General features: G+C 44.1%; 2 protein-coding genes across 3 annotated transcripts in view; both read right to left on the reverse strand.

The window, feature by feature from the left end:
• The window catches only part of LOC306817815 (L-threonine ammonia-lyase-like), a 310,968-nt gene that overhangs the window by 129,823 nt on the left and 161,366 nt on the right, over nucleotides 1-19,779 (reverse strand). The window lies entirely within an intron of this gene.
• The window catches only part of tbc1d22a (TBC1 domain family, member 22a), a 40,388-nt gene that overhangs the window by 8,935 nt on the left and 11,674 nt on the right, over nucleotides 1-19,779 (reverse strand). For both annotated transcript variants that reach the window (XM_079335003.1, XM_079335002.1), the window contains 5 exons: nucleotides 19,067-19,132; nucleotides 16,464-16,578; nucleotides 10,469-10,575; nucleotides 4,631-4,706; nucleotides 1,360-1,487 (listed from right to left, as the gene is read on the reverse strand). In XM_079335003.1, coding sequence (XP_079191129.1) covers nucleotides 1,360-1,487; nucleotides 4,631-4,706; nucleotides 10,469-10,575; nucleotides 16,464-16,578; nucleotides 19,067-19,132 — 492 coding nt within the window. The remainder of the gene's footprint in view (nucleotides 1-1,359; nucleotides 1,488-4,630; nucleotides 4,707-10,468; nucleotides 10,576-16,463; nucleotides 16,579-19,066; nucleotides 19,133-19,779) is intronic.

Consider the following 19,779-nt stretch of genomic DNA (forward strand, 5'->3'; position numbering starts at 1 on the left):
TTCATGCTCCAAGCAACAGAGATAATTTGGTCCTTTTTCTGCCGCTCCGTGCGTCTGACTGACTGCGAGCAGGAGAGGTGTGTGAGTCGCTTTAAATCATTCTTCGGTGTCTTCTCGTGTGTCTTGCGTCTCTTAATATCAACAGAGACCGCAGGTGGAACAGACATGATGAACAGATGACAGAGACAGAAAGGAAGACAGAGGACGGAGCTGTCCCGCGCTGGATCACACGGCGCACTGGTGACGATACGACGCGCAGGTGTTTTTTTTTTATGTGCGTTTTCTGACGACGTTGCAACACGTGAAATATTTAGGAGGATGAATTAGAGGAACGCGACGTGCATTTGGATTACTGTTTGATCATTTATTCCCTGCCTCTGTTTGAGACTGGAAAATAGACAGTGTATCTGAGATAGATGTGTCACGGGATAGCCAACAGGTGATCTACCTCCCTCTACAATATCAGCTCTGATGGGGTTGACGACCTGAAAAAATAATAATAAGAATTAAAATAAATAAATAAATAATAATAAATAAAACGTGTTGCAATGTTTCTCCATCACACATGACCAAAGGAAAAAAAGCAAGGCTGCATTGCAATACTGCTTTGAATATTTATAACCACAACAACAGTCAAAGCTGAAAACGTTCAAAGCAAATAAATTGGCCCCAAACATGTTGAACACATTATCGAGTGTTCTTGTTCTTGTTATCTTTGTCTTCATCGTCATTTGTTTATTTTGGATCCCACCCCCATATTCTGTCCCCTGTTACTCTAGGCCATTTTGTTCACTTCACTTGGTTGTAATGTTTTTCATTCGCTACTCTGTTTGTTTGTGTATAGTTACCATTTTGTTTGGTTTTGTCTTGTTGTTTTGTCTTTTGAACTTATTTTTCATCATTTCTTCTGGTCGTTTTTCTTCTGAATTTTTCATCATCTCTTTGTCGTGTTGTTCGGACCCCCTTCGAATCGACAGCACACGTTTGATGTTGCCGACAGCTCACACTGACGAGGCGCCACCTATTTAGCTGAGTGTCACTGTGAAAGGGCAGCAGCTGGAGTGGCTCCAGATGTTTGAAAATGCTCTCTCTCTCTCTCTCTTCCTGTCGCATATTTATTCCTCCTTGTCAACAGAGAAACAGACTTCGCCTTTAAAGTACAGTGAGACACACCAAAGAACGAAGTGGGCTTAAATTAACCACCGAATCAACGCAAGGAAGTGGGAGGTGATGGCGGCAGGAGCTCAGTATGTAAGGGAGCTGGAGTGTTGCTTTTCACTTTCCGGTGACTACATATGCGAAAACGGCTTCACAGTGCGCCTGCTGTGTGTGTGTGTGTGTGTGTGTGTGTGTTTGTACCTGGTAGGTGTCCCACAGTCTGATTGTGCAGCGCAGCGGCAGCTCTCTCATCAGGAGGTTGTTCATCCAGCGGAAGGCGAACTGGAGGTACTCTACCTCGTACTGCTGCATGTGACGATGCACGGTCTCTGTCAAAAGAAGGATTTAAAAAAACAAAAAACACTTTAAATACTTCGAGAAAGTTTCAACAGCTTCCGTCAACATCCGACCAAATAATAATAAAACAAACGCACCCTGTTGGAAGATTCTAGAAAAGCACATTTCTGTCGGATCCAAACAATGAATGATGAGTGTAAAGAGGTTTGTTGGTTTTTTTTGTCGGTGGGCTGACAGATGCGTCGATTGTGGCTGCTTTGGTTGGGCGGATGCTGCGCACGCTGTTGAGGCCGTCAGGTGGACGATAACGGATGTAAACTTGGATCGGAATATGAGGCTTTGAGAGCGGGCGGGGCTGCCCGTGTTCCTTTGTTAAGGTTTGTTTTATGCGTCTTTACATAAAGGATGCAAATGCCAACTCAGTATTTAGCAACTTCCTTTTTCATGGTCATCAAACCAATGACGCTCCTCCTTTCTCTCTCTCTCTCTCTCTCTCTCTCTCTCACACACATTTCATAATAGAACTGTAATTAAAAAGCTGTCAGAGAAGCTACATGAAAGGCCTGAAAGGAAGGAACTATAGACGTCTCTTCTTCAACATTACGAGCTCCTAATCAAGGCTGACTTACCTTACACACACCGTGCACCAATAAATCAAATGTTTGAGGAAGTAATTGAGAAATCAGAACACATAAATAACCCCCTTACGTCTGTCGTTTATTGCTCACATATGGGTGTCAAAGCGTCGCACGCAGACTCGGCAGAGCGAGCTCGGTGCAAAGGAAACACAAAGTGAGTGTTTCACACTCCGCGCCGCTGTTTAATTATCACACGCTGCTGTAAAAGCATAAACAAGGCGAGCTCATTAACGGCGAATGCATCACGGTGACAGATCTTAGCTAACTACAATACAGAGAGGGGGAGAGATGAACAACTTTGGACACTGTTAAATTACACTAATGAACTTGCTGCGGCTAATATTAGCGGCGGCATCAAAACACGGGGAGGAGGAGGTGCGGGGGGGGGGGGGGGGGGGGGGGGGGGCATTTGTCACGAGTATTCATTGCAGCAGGAGAAGAGCTGAGGATGTGAAAAGAGGGGAAGGAAAGAAGAATCCATCGAAGATGAATCAACCCCAAAGACTACAGGTGCGCACACACAGAAACCGCTGCTATTGCTAGGTGAGGCTGTAGTCTGTTAACTGTTCTGCTTGCATTATTTATCTGCACTATGTGTTTACAAAGTCATTTAAATGGCCCAGCTCACTGACAGGTTTCACATGAGATCCCGAGTCCAGGCGGAGGCCAACACTCAGGAAACGTTACAGAACTGATTTGTATGGATTTGGATTCCACGTGTTCTGCTTCTGTGCGTTGAACTACAACAAATGTTTTTTTACAGTGTTTGGGCTGTTGCATGTTGTTCTAATGCCAGTGGCTGAATATGCGTGTGCCTGACTATGCACAACGTCAAAGCTGCACTATGGAGTTTTGCTCGAGAATTGTAAAAGTTGGAGAAACTTACAGATTCTTTGCTTCATGAATCTCTACACAAACTGTCCTCAGAGGAAAATGTTGTTCCTGTAACGCTGTGTGAAGATAAAATGCTACACGAGGAGTCGCAGCAGTGAAACCGTGACTCCCCTGGTAGCTTTATAGCTCCAAACAGTGTTCCAGGGAGCCTCTTTCCTCTGAATAAAGTTTGTGTATTTAGTTCAGAAAATAGAGCATCGAATTGTTTCACTTCTCCGACTTTCACAAGCTAATCTACGTCGTGCACCTTTAATGTTTAAAACCACCTCACCCCAGTCTCGAGCGCCGTTATACGAGGGGTCGCAGGCTGAAGAGTTTGGGAAACCTGCTGCTATAACCAATTCTTCTAAAAGTTGCTCCAAGAACTTAGGGTCTCTATCAGGACTGCACTTGTCTCGCTGGTGTCGGTTTCTGCCGGCTAGCAAAGACGCAACACAACTTCTTATCAAACTGCACAACAATGTGTGTGAGCCTGCGTCTGATAAGCACACGATAGGTCACGCTGGAAGAGATGATGAGAGGGAGTTAAAAAAAACCCAAAACCCACAGATACTCTATCGAGGCTGAAAAAAAAAAAAAAAAAAAGTCCTGTAGCATAAGATAAAAGCTATCTGTGATCTCATTAGACGTGGCAATGTCAAGCCAAACGAGCTATAAAATGACTCTGCCCTTACTACTACGACACTTGGGCACTTGTGGGTAAAAATACAGTAAAAATGTCAAGTCATTTTTTTTTATGTATTTCCAAGGGTGTTGTTGGAGCTCGGAGGGGCTCTAAAGACTGGTTATCTTTCGGGGGGGGGGGGGGGGTTGTTGTTCACGTATACAGAGGAGGAAAACATGCACCAACATGCTCACACTCAGCATGCAAACAGTCAGGCCTGCATATAACACAGACTTTCTCAGACGGTCACACTCCCACACACAAAGTCATGCTCTCGCCCACTCTCTCTCTGTCTGTCTCTGTCTCTCTCTCTCGCTCTCTATTGAAATGCAGAGGGTGCATCCTCCTCTTCCTCTAGCTGACAGAGCGGGTGACAAGACGGTTCGGACAGCACCAAGGTTAGCGATGGCCATGAGAGTTGTACCGAGGGTTGTTTTGCATGATCCATGGTCGGTCACTTTGGAGTCCACAGTCGTTTTTTTTTTTTTTTTTAATGTCAAAGGTCATTCGTAAAGCTTCCTTTCTGACTTTGTGAAAGAAGGATGTACAGAAAAGACAAAGGACCCTTGGTGCTTCACACTATGTTGTATGTATGTACAGTATGTACATAGCTAGCGTCCCTGAGATAGTGCTTTTGTTTTTTGCTAATTATTACAAATACAAAAGGAATTTCTCTGACAGCATGGGGGAGGAGAAGTTGGTGTCTTAAAATATTACAGCGTCACCAGTAACATATACAAACGCTATTTATGAGAGAGACAGAAAACTTTCCCTTGGGAGAAGAGAATTCAAATCTTTTTTTTTTCTTTTTTTTTTTAAAGGCCAGTGATGTGTTTAAAGAGGAAAAGAGGTCATGGTTAATGTCTAAACAATATACCACTTCTGGAATAATATTTGTTTATCCCCAAAAGAGAGAGCATGAGTTTGAACAAGTCTGACATTCATTTGAAGGGAGGCCCTTTGAAGGCGGGTGACTCACCATCAATCCTGCTGACCAGCTCCTCTAAGGCTTTGACTTTCCTCTGAATGCCTGGCTGGGCAAATGTGTAGTTGTCCTGAAGAAAGGGAAACAAATAACGACGGAATTAAAATGGAACATGGCATCACCCTAAATAAAGCAAAAACAGTTTATCTGTTATTTGTGATTTTATCAGATTGATTAACCTGAAGCGTGAAAATACAGGAATAAAGCACATGTAAGCGTTGAACATTAAATAGGGAACACGGACAAGGAGAGCTCACAGGAAGACAAACAAGTACAGGAAAGATATTTACAGGAATATTTAAAGGACGTTGTCTTTGTGGTTTGTTGGTCAATCTGTGAACATTGATACCTTACTGAGAAAGATTACGGTACATGTTTTGTTTGACGTCTATGTTTGATTGCCATTTAACCTGAAGGTTGGAGGATCTAAGAACACACTGAAAGAATTTTTTTTTTAGCTCTCCCCCCCCCCCAAAAAAAATACAATACAAGTAAGAACTGCACACACACACACACACACCAATAAAAGAGGTCTGTACGTATTCCCACACATGAAACAAGGACTTGGTTTCCTTGAGAGGTCATGGCCTGAGGACAGCTGATGTTGCAAAGGAACCAACAGACGGAGAGAGGGAGGAGGGAAGTGGAGAGAAAATGAAGAGGAGAGGAGAAGAGGGACAAAGACATCCCTTAAGTGCCCGTCATTTAGCATGTAGCATAAAGGAAGAGAACCTGGTCATGGATGGAAGCCCCTCCTCTGCCTCTTTTTCTCCTAAATGTTTAACATTTCACACACCAAGCAACATGAGGAACCTGGCGTTTGAACCCTCGACCTTGCAGTCACGAGACTGACTTTCACCAACTGAGCCCCCAAAGCTGCCGCGCCCATGAGCAACTGCTGTGCTGTTCCAGGTTGTCAACGGGCTGTTGTATTCCTTCCTGTGTGGGTGATGGTAAAACACCAGATTATCAACACAGCGGAAGAAATCCCCGTCCAAGTGTAAGATTCTATTCAAGCAGTAATGTCAGGCCGTTCATGTGGATGGTGAGAACAAAACAATGTCGCCCGCTGAAAAGCTTCTCCCCAAACACTGAAGAGACGACGTGTTTCTCATTCTCACAGATATCGTTCCCATTTCATTTTGTCTCCGTCTTTTAGAAATGCGTCCTTCACATTCACACAGTTCATGCTTCCCTGTACGCTGTCCCCTCGACACGACGTCACAACCTCTGGCCTTTGCTTTTTGAAATATTGCCTGGACTAAATACAAAGTGGTGTTTAGAGATCAGTGATTTCACAAGACTGCTTCGTAGTGTTGTTCAATACATTTTTACATCGTCACTGTTAAATTGTCCTTGCCCACAAAAAGGTAGTTTAACATGCAATTGAACATTTCTTGCAAGAAGAACACCAGCACTTCACGACTAAGTTGACTGAATAAAGGATGAAGTGGGTCGTAACGCCTCATAGGCCCAACAAACAACTCCTAGAAAAGTCAAATTGGTTTGCTCCCGCTCCTGTTTATGTGTACCTGGATCCCTTTAAATAAAGATTTGATTCAACTTCCAAATACTGCAATTAGACTTCTTTTCTGTAATAGTCACTGAGTCACATGTCTATATTTTTAAAGAAACCCTGTTGTGTTTATTTAAGTTTAAACAGTTTCTCTACACTTTAGATACTGTATATGTACCATAGGCCAACAATACAACAGTTAGGATTCTGTTGTCAAACTTGTTGCTTACTTTTGATCAATTCGGTCAGGTTAAAGTCGCCTCCAGATTTCAAACATGCACTGGCGTCTCCTCCATTTTAATATGTCCCACAGTGCTGTCACGAGCCCTACACTCCTCTCACTCTCTCACCTTTTTTCCCTTTTCAACACTTTCTTTTTTTTTTTTTTTTTGCTTCTTTTGCCTGGTCCTCCCTCCCTTTGACAAATCCAATATGTCCAATCTTTGATCAGCTGAGGCAACATGGGGAAATCAAATTTTACTCTCTCATTACTCATTCATTTTCTTCTCCTGCCCAGGTGCTAAAACATGAACCAAAAAGAATAGAACGCACAAACCTAACACCGCTGCCTCTCGTTCTCAGCCAGGTGTCAACAGCCCGCTCTTTCTAGTCATCCTTGTTCTTTCTCTCTCTCTCTCCCCTTCCTGTCTTTCAGCTAGCTGAATCAATACCTCCTCTTCACCTCTCGCTCCATTCTATTAGTGATAACAATGGCTTCAACACAGGGCTGAGATTGCCTCCTATTGTAGCGCTGGATGTCGATCTACAAGTGGGACAGAAGCGAGACAACAGCTCTGAAGGTATGTGGACGCATGGCAGAGAAGGAGAGACAGTAAAACAGATGAGAGAGAGAGAGCAGGAGATGACAGGTCGAGATAAAGGGTAGACAATAAACTGAAGGACAGGGCAATGATCTGTCATTCAATTGTATGTGTGAGAGATGAAAGGTTGAGATAAAGTCTAAAAAGAAGTGCAGACGATTACAGTTCTTCAGTACTACATCACGACTGGTCAGATTTAATTGTGTTTCTTTTTTATCTGTGAGATGGCTGCAGCTGCGTTTAAGACTTTCCTGACAGGACCTGTGTGGTTCTCACTAAAGCCATCAAAAACTCACTCGCAGCGAACCCGGAGTCCTCACCAGAGGAGCTTCTGTTTCAATTGGCGACATTCGACAAAATTAGCTGACGCTCATTTCTGAAGTAGAGCATAAGAGCAAGTAAAAAACTTCATGTTTGGCCTGAACTCGCGCACTTCCCTATTTCATCATTTGGTAATCCTACCGCCTTTGTGGAGCGTAGCTTGAGTTGCTTTGTTAAAGCGCTTAGCAGCACTCTGAGATTTATCCGCCCTGCCCGTTTAAAGGAGGCCACAGTAAACTGAGGAGTATTGGGTTTATAAACAATCAGAATGTACACGTTGAGGGGATGTGGATGAACAGGCATCTGCGTTTTAGCTGAAGCTTACGAGCTGAACCGCAGAAATACACACAGGTGTCACGGGATGATCAGTGAAGAGGTGAAACAATCTGACAAGCGCGACGCTCGCCGCGCTATTTCTGGAGAGGGGAGTGAGAAAAACGTGCGGAACTCGTATAGCTCATGTCATATCCACTCAGGAGTTTTTACTAATCCAGTTCATACATGTCGCTGACTAACCCCCACCCACCACCCTCCGGGAAAATCTGGGGTTCAATGCCCTTGCCCAAGGGCACTTCCGACATGTGGACTGCAGGAGCTGGAATCAAGCCTCCGGACAGTCGGATTGAGATACGACCAATGATCTGTCGCTCCTCGTCTTGCCTTTATTAAACACAACATCTGACATGAGAAGTACAAAGATGAACGTGAGTTGATCGAATGGAGCTTTTAATAAACGTGAAGCAAACCGACGTCGTCTCAGGCACAGACGTCGCCTTAACGATGCGAGTCTGCTACAAGTGGAGTCGTAGCTGCAGTCCTGCATGTCGGTATTGAGGAGGTGTTTCATAAAACGAAATCCTCCGAGAGCCCGTGTCCGACGGCGCTCCACTGAAGACGGGAAATCCACTTCCTGTTCCGTTGTCGTCACAGTGTAGCGAACGCTAACAGCTTGTTTGAAACGTTTTCCTCGTTGAATCTCGGACGCGAACGGTCACGCTGCCACATTTGGGGTAAAAACTGGTGTTGTGACAAGACTCAAAAAGTAAACAAAAAAAACAACAACAAATAAATCAATAAAATGATGAGGGGCTGTGGGGCAGTTAAGGTCTTAGTGGTTCCCAAACGCTATATGCTTTCATTTGCATGGACATCAATAAGGCTTGGGAGACAGATACAGAAACATAAAAACATGCTGTCAAGCGTAACAAATAACAGACACACCATCTGGCCGTGTGTGTGTGTGTGTAGACGTTGGAATGAGTGACAGCGCAGGGTGACAGTAGAAGCCCTTGGGGAAACCAAACCACAACATGGCGTCTGGTTCGGTATGGGTACCGTCTGCTACATGTCGGTCCTCGAAAAAAAAAAAAAAAAAACCCTGTTCCCACATGAAGTAGACCCCATCTTTAGCTGGCAGACTGAAAACAGATGGTTTCCTTGACAATAAGGAGGGCGGACTCTGATAGGAGTGCATTGGGGGCTGGAAGCAGCTCAGACGTGTTGCGGAGCCAGAGGTAGCCATTAAAACATTTAATGACTGTGCATTTTACATGAATTGAGCGCTGTTGATAAAGATCCGAGCAACGACCTCGGGGGCGAGGATGCTTTTGGAATGCAAGGAATCATTTGGGCCCGAGCACCGAATTTGGCATGTTCATCATGTCTGACAAAATGTATATACAGTGAATTACGGTTCAGACCAGTTCATCAAGCAAAGGCATAAAAAGTGCAAGTGGCAATTTCATGTGCCAAGTCAACTGTTGGACTATAATAATAATAATAAAATAATGGATCTCAGGGCCCAATTTAATATCTAAAAGTTAAGTCCTGGAGTTAAAAATTCATATGAGAGCCGTGTTGTAAATGACGTATCTGCAGAATTAACATAAAAGGCAGATTTTCATCTGCTGGCTCTTGAAATAAGAGGCCTCGTGGGCGTGCTGGTGGAATATTGGCGCTTTAAAACTTTCTGACTTCCTCACCTTCTTCTCCGGTTCAGACGGGTAAAGGCTCACTGGCTGCTCCTCAGGAATGCCTGGATGTACGAGTAGCTTTAAAAAAAGGGGAGCGTGGAAATGAAAAAGCAACGGAGACACTGCCTTCGCTCTCGCCACAGACCTCCACACCGAAGCCTTCAGTGAAAGGTGTTCAAGTGTAGAGTGGATGTGAGTGGGTTTGAAAAGGTCAAAAGCGGGGTCACCTACTAATTACAGTGCTGAGGCACTCTGTCTCCATCAGATTGTTTAGAGAGCAGTGAGAGGGAAACGTGGGCTTCCCTGGTGCACATTGCACATAATTAGTTTGGAGCCAAGGTCACAAACAAACAAGCGGGGGGGGGGGGGGGGAAGAAACCATGTTTCCACATCCAGTATGTGAAAGCACACATGAAGACACACACACACAGAAGCTTCTGTTTTACTCTCATGGGGAACAAGGCGCGTGGGTCTATTCGTTTACTTGAAATAGGTCATTATTTATGAATGCTCAGCTTTCATCAACGACATGTTTAGAGGGCGGTATCTCTATGACAACTAACAGGAAAGCTTAGCTTAAAACATGATCCTTTAGTCTTACTTCGATGTTGTTTCATCGCAGTGATCACTGCTTTGCTTTTGACAGAGAAACAAAAAAATGAAGTCGACCTGGAAGTGCCAAAAAAACAAAAAACGTCCCTTCCTCTGAAGCAGAATAAAACTCATTTACAGCCAGGTCGGTGTAATTTCCCTATTCATGACAATTTCTCAGAGGGGGATCTTTTTTTTTTTTTTTTTCAAAGTTCTTTTTTCAGATGAGCCGTCACATCATTAAGAGAATGACGGGTTTGAGTGACAGTTGCCTTTCTTTTTTTTTTTTTTTTCAATGATGAGAAAGCAACTGTGACATCTTGTTGACAGCACAAACAGCAACTACAGTCGGTTGGGAGGACCTGTTCTTTTTGTCAATCAATCAGTCTGTCTCTTAATGTTGAGAGAAAGATATGGGGAGAAATATTTTATTTTCATGTTTTACACTTTTCTTAAAGATCATCCTAGAAGCTATTTCACACGTGATGATGATCATGGTAGAGATATCCTGCATGCTTAGCAGCATTTCGAAGAGATAAAAAGAGAATCTACTTGTGGCTGGTTTGATCAGATATCGTGAAAAGACAAGAGAGTTAACACTCGTGCTTACTTGGATACCATCCAGCAGTTTGCTCATGCACCAGAAGCTGTCAGCTTCGATGTTCCTCAGAGCCTCTTCCTGGAGACTGGACACGTCAAAGTTTTCCACTTCCTCCTCTAGAGAAAGGAGAAGAGAGAGAGAGAGCGTGAGACTGAAGCAGTGTGTGGGGAGAGGAAGGACAGACAGCACATGGAGTGAAAAGAAACAACAAAAAAAAAACAGCAAAGAGGCAGGAAAGAAATCTGTATCTATAGAGATGGTAGAGTCTGCGTCATTAGAGAGGAACGAGGTGCATGAGGCAGTCAGATTCAAAGGAAAGGTGGTTCGTTATGAAGCAGATGTATACATTTAAAAAGACAAAATTGGGAGAAAAAAAAAAAATTATGATGTTCATCTTTTAAAACGGTTGAACCTTTTTCATTGCTGCCTTGAACATTCACAAATTGTCTCCAGGTACACAGACTTTAAAATTGGATTTAGAGAAAATCATTTAAAAAAAGGGGGGGGGGGGAAAGAAGAGAAAATCAGACTTTGGGTCGAGACATTCTGCATATGCTTCCCCATTCCTGTGCAGGTCGTCGACCTGGAAGTCAAACGGGGGTTAATCGCGAAGCGGGAGTTGCGTCGTCGTCCTCAACAAGCGAGAAAGAAGAGCTTGAATGGCTTTTGTACTGGAGGTTAAGTGCAGAGTGTGTATGAAAGGTAAAGCTGGTTTAACATACAGGGTAACCGGTTTGCCACTGAAGGCGGTCTTTTCGCCGTGGAGTCAAACAAACTGATGTTTTATGATGTTTTATAGCTTTAGGACGCACTTACACTCCGCCATGTTGCCTCATACCGGGTCAAATTTGCCGATTGTCCTGGGTGGTGAAGGTAACCACATTTAGCTTGTAGATAGCTGGCAGTAGCAAAAATAGCAGCGATTTAATAGCATGCCGAATTTCAGTCCCAATAATACAAAACAATAATCACATTTAAAAGTTCAAATGATTAGAATGAAAATAATCTTAGAAACTTAAAGTCCTTAAAGTGGTCGGTTTTGGCAGATGGCAGCTTCTGCTCTCTTGAGATGACACCTGATATGAAATGGTTCAGTACAAATAAAGATTGATGGGTGAAAAATATTTTGGCCGGTAAAAGTGTTTGACCATAAAGTGGGGTTTTAAAGTGTGGTTGGATACAGAACATCCTGCAAAACACCAAACAGAGGAAAAGCCATGAAAAGCAGAGAGCACACACTGAGCTGGCCGTGGTCACCAGCCGGTGACTTCAATGGGCGCTGTCATCCAGTGTCGTTGATGGCAGCAGCGTGTAACGGGGGCTGCTGACAGCCAGCGGAGAGGAGAGGGGCGAGGAGTGCTGATTAACAATGAACAACAGGGAGAAAAAGAAAAAAGGAAGAACAGAAAAGTGTGTGCTCACACGGAGATCATGGCAGCCATGTTACTGCCAACCACTGACCGTAACGCTAAAATATGTTCTTCTGACTCAAAAAGTTAGCTTGGCTTCACATCGGGGCTGATGTCAACTACATTCAAGTATTTTGCTGTTGGATTTTTTTTTTTTTTATCAGTCCGGCCTCCAACAAGGTTAGTGTACGACCCATTTGAAGCTGGCATTCGATTGGCTGGCTCTTCCATAGTGATGAAGAAGACGATACTCCAGGCATCTCTCTGTGGAAGCAGCAGCAGCGATCATGTCGTTAAATGAGAGCTGGAAAAAGATTCAAACGAACGCATTCGCCCTTTAGTGCGTCAAAGTGTCAGATAAGTCTTTTGGCTTGGTGAACGATTTGAATTTCGGATTTTCAAAACCTTGACCTCGACTTTGGGGCGCGGGAGAGGGGACGACATCCAGGACACCAGTGGTTGGACTGGAATTGGGCCCCCTATGTGGCCCTTTGGAGGAACCTGATAACTTAGGACAAAAAAAAAACTCAGAAACAAATATAAAACTCAAGGAAGGGCGGGGCAATTCATCCAAGCTTTATTAAAACCCAATTTGTCACCTGCTACATCATCTCTCTTTTCACTTATTAATCAACTTCCTGCTCTCGAACCTTCATCTGACTGTCTCTTTCGGTGGACTAATATTGTCCCTCTCTCTGCATCCCTTCCTCCTTGTTCCCTAAACCACTTCCTACACCGCAATTTCACAACTCCGCTCCAATTGCCATCCTCTCTCCTGCCCCTTTCTCACCTCTCTTCCTATTGGCTGCAGAGCCAGTTTCCTGCCAGGCCTCGGGGGTTTATTTCCTGTTTGTCCTGGGTGCAGGGGGAGGGGGGGAGGGGGGGGGGCAACTTGTCCAGAGAGACCAGCAGCCTGGTCGCTGCCAGCTGCGAGCACTTGGCCCAGCTTTGACAACGGCGAGCAGAGTTACACCTCTGGAGACCGAGTGCAGGCCGTCTACATAAACGGATGTGTGTGTGTGTGCGTGTGTGTGTGTGTCTGTGTGTGTGTGTGACACACACAGACATGAACAAACTCATGCCAGCGCTGCCATCTGCCCTATTCCACTACGGAGCCACGAGGTAATGTGATGTAAGATGATAAACGAGCTAGTTTAGCCTGATGTAATCACAAAGTGTGTGTGTGTCTGTGTGTGTGTGTGTGTGTGTGTGTGTCTTCGCAAAGAGCAAACAGTCCTACTTGACAACCCTCTGTTGTCTCTTTTCATTTGTGTGCAGAATCCAAATACGTCACAATCAAGTTTCCACTTTCAACGAGACGCAAGTGACAAAAGGAAAATCCCGCCACATGAACGGAAGGTCTGGCAAGATCATTCCGATTGCGACTTTTCTTTCTCGTTAAGCGACATGATAATTAGAGGGAGACTGCAGCGTCCCTGCCACACATCTGCGGGAGCAGATCTGCAGACGGTCGATAGCGCCTGCTGCTAAAGCAAAGCATCGTCACGGCAGCAGCAGGTATCTCTAGAATCCCCTTCCCCTTGAGCCCTTTTTCCACAGGATAGAAGCATTTGGTGAGAATGCTTCTGTTGCCTGTAATGTCACTTTGTGAACGACAGGGGGCAGTATCGGGCAGCTCACTGAGCAGAGACGGCAGAGAGAGAGAGAGAGAGAGAGAGTAAGAGAGTTCAGGATCTTTGACTGTGACATTTATTGAGTGGTACCGAAATGAAGCACTAAAATCTGTGTTGTGATTCTGGCAGCAGAAGTGCAAAGCTCGAGAACGATTTGAGAGTTGAGGAAAAGTTTTGGAAGTAAATATGAGAGTCGGCTGACACATTTGATCGCTCGGCAGTCAAAATGCAGAATGGAGAGAGAGAGACACCATAATGTCTGACCCTTTTATAGAATTTTTTTAAAAAAATGTGTACTATTTATTATTCATACTCCTTCTACTTACACACAAAACATACACGTGTACACATACGTGTAAGCAAACAAAGTCGTGCTTGTAACCCGATACGCCGCCGCCATCGCAGCAGCAGGTAAGATGTCGGTTTCAATTGCCTCCGATTGCATCAGGTCAAAGCGGAACGCATCTTAGTGGGGACTGATTGATAAAACCTCCCCCCCGCAGAATCAAATGGACTGAAAGAGAGAAGGAGAAATAGAAGCTGCTGAGGCGTCTCTCGGGTTGAAGTGATTCAATGTATTGCCTTATATAGTCAAGTAATTAACTTCATCTAAAAATATTCAATAACCCCTGCAATTATTCACAGAGCATTAATAACTTTTTGACAGAGCGATTTCTCTTGATCACTTCAGAGTGCTGTTGCTTTTTTTTTTCCCCAGTGGGAAAGAGAGGGACTCTGTGGTGAGACACGGGGATAAGATCAGACTTAATGATTTCAAGCTTCCTATATGTTCTACTGTTAGACACTACTGATTTATTCAGAAGGTCATGTTGACAGTGGAGGCCGGCGCATGTATTGGCATGGAATGAGAACGCTCACTATTCACTTCGGTCGTTCAAGCCGACATTTTTGTTTGACTCATTTATTACGAGTCCGGCTTTAGGTGCTTTGTCAACAACATCGCGTTATCTCAGGTACTACTAATGTCTGCGCTTCGACTCGTTGTGTAAAAATAAATATAACGCTGTCAAATTATTTCTATTTTTAATCATGTTTAATTGCTGACGACCAAAAGTTTGGCTATTTTGCAATTCAAATATTTTTTGTTTTTTTTACTGTCTTAAGCTAAGAGTACGTTGCAAACCTGCTTTTATTTTGAAAGAAAATAAGTAACTTTAACATTGTTGGATAGGTATATTATAACCCCCCCCCCATTTGCTCGTCTGTCATTCTCCATGATATCACCTTTTACCTTGAAAACTCTGGTTACCATCTACAGCGGCCTTATAGCTGTGGATCTTGTAAAACCCTTTACTCTCAATGTTGTCACACACAGTCTGATTCCTTTTCTGTTTAATAGCTCGCTCCCTTCTTCTCATCTTCCTTCAGAGAGGATCCATACTGAAGACACTGGCATGCAGATTACGTTATGGATCCATTCAAAGATCGATAGCCTCGCCAAATTAAAGGAGGACTGACGAGATCTTTGGCCAGTCGTGGCCCCTCTTCCCCTTGATTAGATCACTTCCATTGTCTGCTAATGGGAGAGGGAAAACACATTCGGGAGATAGGGAGAAAACAAAAGTGTAGCAATGCCTAACAGTGAAGAGAAGGAGAAGGAAAGACTCCCTAAATCAATTCCTCCTTTGACACGAGATCGGGCTGCGAGATTGCTTAACGGTCCGGATGAATACTAAACAACTTTAGTGGCATTGTTCCTTCAACGGCATCAAAGGAGTTTTATCAATGGGAACTTTTCAGTTGGAACTTTTCAATTTGGATTAAGACTCAGGTGTTAATGAAAGTTGTGACAGAAAGAAAAAGGGGGAAATAAAGGAAAAAAAAAAAAAAAGTGGAGAAGTCGGAGTGGTTAATACGTCGCGCCGTGACTCCACATCGCATAATGAACAAAGTAAATGGAGTGCATGGCAGCCGAACAAACCCTGCAACACTAGACCAAGGTTGGTCTGTTACACCAGTACTCTAAATATTCTGTGTGTGTGTGTGTGTGTGTGTGTGTGTGTGTGTGTGTGTGTGTGTGTGTGTGTGTGTGTGTGTGTGTGTGTGTGTGTGTGTGTGTGTGTGATTCAGCCAGGTTCAGTATATTTTCCGCTCACACAATCAGCCTCTGCCTACATGTCCCAGGTGTGTTTGCTGCAGGTGATCAGAGTGAGGTGAGGAGAGGGAGAAGAGAGAGAGAGAGAGAGAGAGAGAGACAGAGATGTCCAGTGCATTCATCACGTTGTGAAAGTGTGTCTGATGAACACCAGAAGAGATTTGAAACTAAATCCAAATTATAAAAAAAATAAATGGGCAGTAAAGACAAACATTTGGTGAATCATGTTGAAAGAAACGTTTGGTGCTTCAAAATTGTGTTTCTCCTCCTGTGTGTGTATGTGTGTGTGTGTGTGTGTGTGTGAGTGAGAGGGGGGAGCTAAGAGATAAAGTCACACAAACACAGAAGCAAATGACACAGCGGACCAGAGGTGAAAAGAAATGAAAAAAAAAAGGCAACAATGAAGTGACGAGTAAAGAGTTCATGTGCAACAAAAGGGAGATGAGTAAAGTGTCACAAATAAAAGCTAAGTCATGGGGAACATGTGGGCAGCAGTGGAAATGGGATTTGGCATCTCCCTCTGCCATTCCTTATAACTTCCTGCTTTTTAGCAGCCTATACACACATGAGCATGACGACGTTTCAAAACCCCTGAAATCAATTCAGTAAGGATGTCAGAAAGGACAAAGAAATAAGGCAAAGACACAGAAAAGACTTCCAGGTCAATACCAAAAAGTATTTTTACTCCCAGACTGTGTTGAACCCGAGCTGTTAGGAGCTTTAAAAGGTGGCCCCTTCGACTGCTGTAGAAGCATTTACAATAGACGGGCATATCGAAATGTGTCTGATCCTTAAATCTACAGGCGAAAAGAAAAGGGGGAGAAGGAGAGCGTGATGGAACTCACCGATGTACTCAAAGACGTAGACGACAAAGAATGGCGTGACCAGATCATTGATGCCTTGCACGTAGCCACTGGCAGGGTGGCGGATGGCCCAGATAAACAGGATGCGCTCAAAAATCTTTCCAACACACACAAACACACAGGAACATAGTGAGTAAACAGCAGTTTGCAGACATAAAAAAAAAAAACATTACACAGGTGTACCCACTACTACACAGTCGTAGAGCCCCATTATTGCATTAAATCACTGCACAACAATCACAATATTTTAAAAACTCATCTCAGTCTGTGAAGCCCTTTTTTGTATTTTTTTTATTGAGATTAATCAAACAACCAGTCACGGTTAGCGTGCACATGACCAGCCAATCACAGCGACTCATCACAAACATGCATCATCTAGTCTTCTACGTGACTTGTGTCATTCTCACTCGCTCTTTAGCTCTCTCTCTCTCTCTCCTCGCGTCACTGGTGCTGGGAAATTCAGATTACAGTTGCTATGTGGTACACATCAGTTGCTAGGTTTTTTTAACGTGGTTGTATATTGACTGGTTGTCACAGTGATTCAGTGAAAACGGTAGCTGTGCACGTTTGAGCATCTTTTGGTGGGAGGGGCTTAGCAGGCTGATAAAGAGGAAGCAGAGGGAGAGATGCGGGGGATGTTTGCTTACTTCCACCTGAGGCATTTTTGCACCAGAAAGTTCTGGGGACTTTGTAAAGAGGAACTACCCACTCGGGAGTTCCTTGAGATCTGCACACCACGTGGAGTTTTTCTGTCTGCATTCGCACCATCATGGTGCCGACTCTGAAGCAGGAGCTAAAAAGCTTCATCTCAATGGGGTTCCAGGAACTAAACGAGTTAAAAGTTCCTGCAGTTTGGGATCAATAAAAAAAGGGGAAGTGTTCCAACAGTTCTTAAAACTATGTCATGTTTTCTCTCAGTTACTTAATATGCCAATTTCTCAGTATTTAAAGTAAAATAAATCCTGGCCACAGAAGTTGCATCGCTTGGAAAATATTCGATAGCTGAGTTCTCTCCTGGTTCCTTATCAAAGCCCCATCTATCAAACTCGCAGTCAGACACAAAACAAGTGAATATTTATACAAGGTGACTTTCAGTTGGTTCTCGTACCAAACATAAAGTATAACTACTTTAATACTCTTTGGAGGTGCACTGAAGTCTGTTCCACAGCTAGATAAACAGGGGCAAGCTAATGAAGCGTTTTCATTTCTGTTGGATGCATTTATCGAGCATGCAAAGAGGGAAACGTCGGTGATTTGGGAGGAGAGAGAAGAAGGCGCTTTCTAGAAGAGCGGGGGGAAAAAAGAGATGAGAGAGAAAAACACAGCGACCTTACACAGCAGGAGTACATACGTGCTTCAGATAAGAGGCGACCTTCTACAGTTTTAACTGTGTGTGTGCGTGTGTGTGTGTTGCATTGCAGAGTGTTCTCTTTTAATGTTCGTACACACATGCATGACATTGTATTATCTCAGGAGCGTACTTGTGTTGTGATCGTCGTCACCTATTGGTCGGTTTAAACACAGGCCAGTCAGAGGCTCCAGGGCTCAACAACCTCAACTTAAATATGGATTTTTTTTTCATTGGTTCATTGGGCTAATGGTTCCAGGTGCATTACAAATAAGCTCACTTAACCCTGTATGAATGAATTAAAATATGTCAACTAGCTTCACTTGTTTTTGCGCAACAGAAAAAAACGGTGTCCTTCACATTTTTTAAATTGAGGTAAAACACTGTACAGTACAGATAGATACTCGAGGATTACATTCATGTTTGCTCTACTTTCTGTTTTTCTAACATACTAAGACTGGAGATATTTGTTTTACCAAAATAAAAGCTTTAAAAAGGGTTTAAAAGGATGATAACACTGGGACAAGAAATGAATTGATCAGCAGAATTTGCAAAGCAGGACAACATGGTGCTAACCATGTTGAGTGGAAGTCTTTGATTTAAAGAATAATAATTGTCATGCATGTGATGACATACACAGTTATTTTATATTTATGTGTTCTGTGCTCAGGAGGCCTCGTCCCAGCAGCTCTTGAGTAGACGGAGCTCCCCAAATCTTCAGCGAGGTAATCAGGCACTACGACCACCCGACATCCCTGACGCCCCCCTGACGCCCCCCCGAAACCCCCCCCCCCCCCCCCCCCCCCACCACCACCGTTGTCCTCATTCCTGCACGACGCGCTCCGACCTCCACCTCAGCGGCAAGGAAGTGTGGACAATAGGAAGGCGAGGAGTACAAAAGAACTCCTGCCGGCATCTGATCCCATCCCTACCTGTCTGTTCTTTTGTAACAAAGAGTGAGGACTTTTACCTGCTTTTTGGAAAGTGTCTTGAGACGAACCGGCGCTACGACGAATCGAGTGCTTCAGATGTATGTGCAGCACGGTCGGTCACGGATGGACGTTTAAAACAATAAACTATTTACACACCGTTTCAAACAGCACTTACCTTGTTCAGTGTTTTTATGTTTTCAAACTAATTTACTGCAACTAGCTTCAAAATAAGCTTAACTTCTCTGGTCAGTAGGTTTTGTGTGTTTGTGTGTGCGTGTGCAGGAGAGGGGGGGGGGGTGTCTCACCTCTTGGACAGAAGCTTGTTGAAAGAGAGGAATAAGAGGATTAGTTCTCGGTATGTCAATGTGAATCTGCAGAGAGAGAAAGAGGGAGAAAAAAAAAGACAAACACTGAAGCAACGGGCAGGTTAGCACAGATCGGACAATTACAGACAGTCACGGAGAACGAGAAGAGCAACAGTTAGTGGATTGGTGTCCTTGATTGAAGGCAGACGGGGGTTACTCTTTCTGAAAAAATGGCAGGTGTGGTCCGGTGTGAATTGATGCGGTTTTTCTCGCTGATTGAAAGTCCATATATTTGAACGGGACCACACTTGCAACATTTCAGATTTTCAACCCGGCAGGTGAACAAATGGCAGGCAGGCAGATTGGTCTGAAGGGAGTCAGACGGATGCACGGACAGCAGCTGGAGCAAAGCCAGCTAAAATAGTTGAGGCTGGACCGGCAGACTGTCTTTGAGCGTTTGTGTGAGGCTTTCGAGACGGGGGACAGTACACGGGACGGAACTGTGTCTGCTCGGCCCACCTTACCTCTGTCACCTTTGGCTGCAGCACCAAAAACTCAGGACTCATCCTAGGAATGTCTATGTGGATCTGACAGCAACATGGGAGAAAAATGGGTTAAACACGTACGTACATACACGCACGCACGCACGCACGCACTCAGCGAGGAAACTGAAAAAGGAACATGTCTGTGATCTCTGGTTTCATGAAGACTTT

The sequence above is a fragment of the Symphodus melops genome (genome assembly GCF_947650265.1).
Source record: "Symphodus melops genome assembly, chromosome: 22".
Taxonomy (NCBI): domain Eukaryota; kingdom Metazoa; phylum Chordata; class Actinopteri; order Labriformes; family Labridae; genus Symphodus; species Symphodus melops.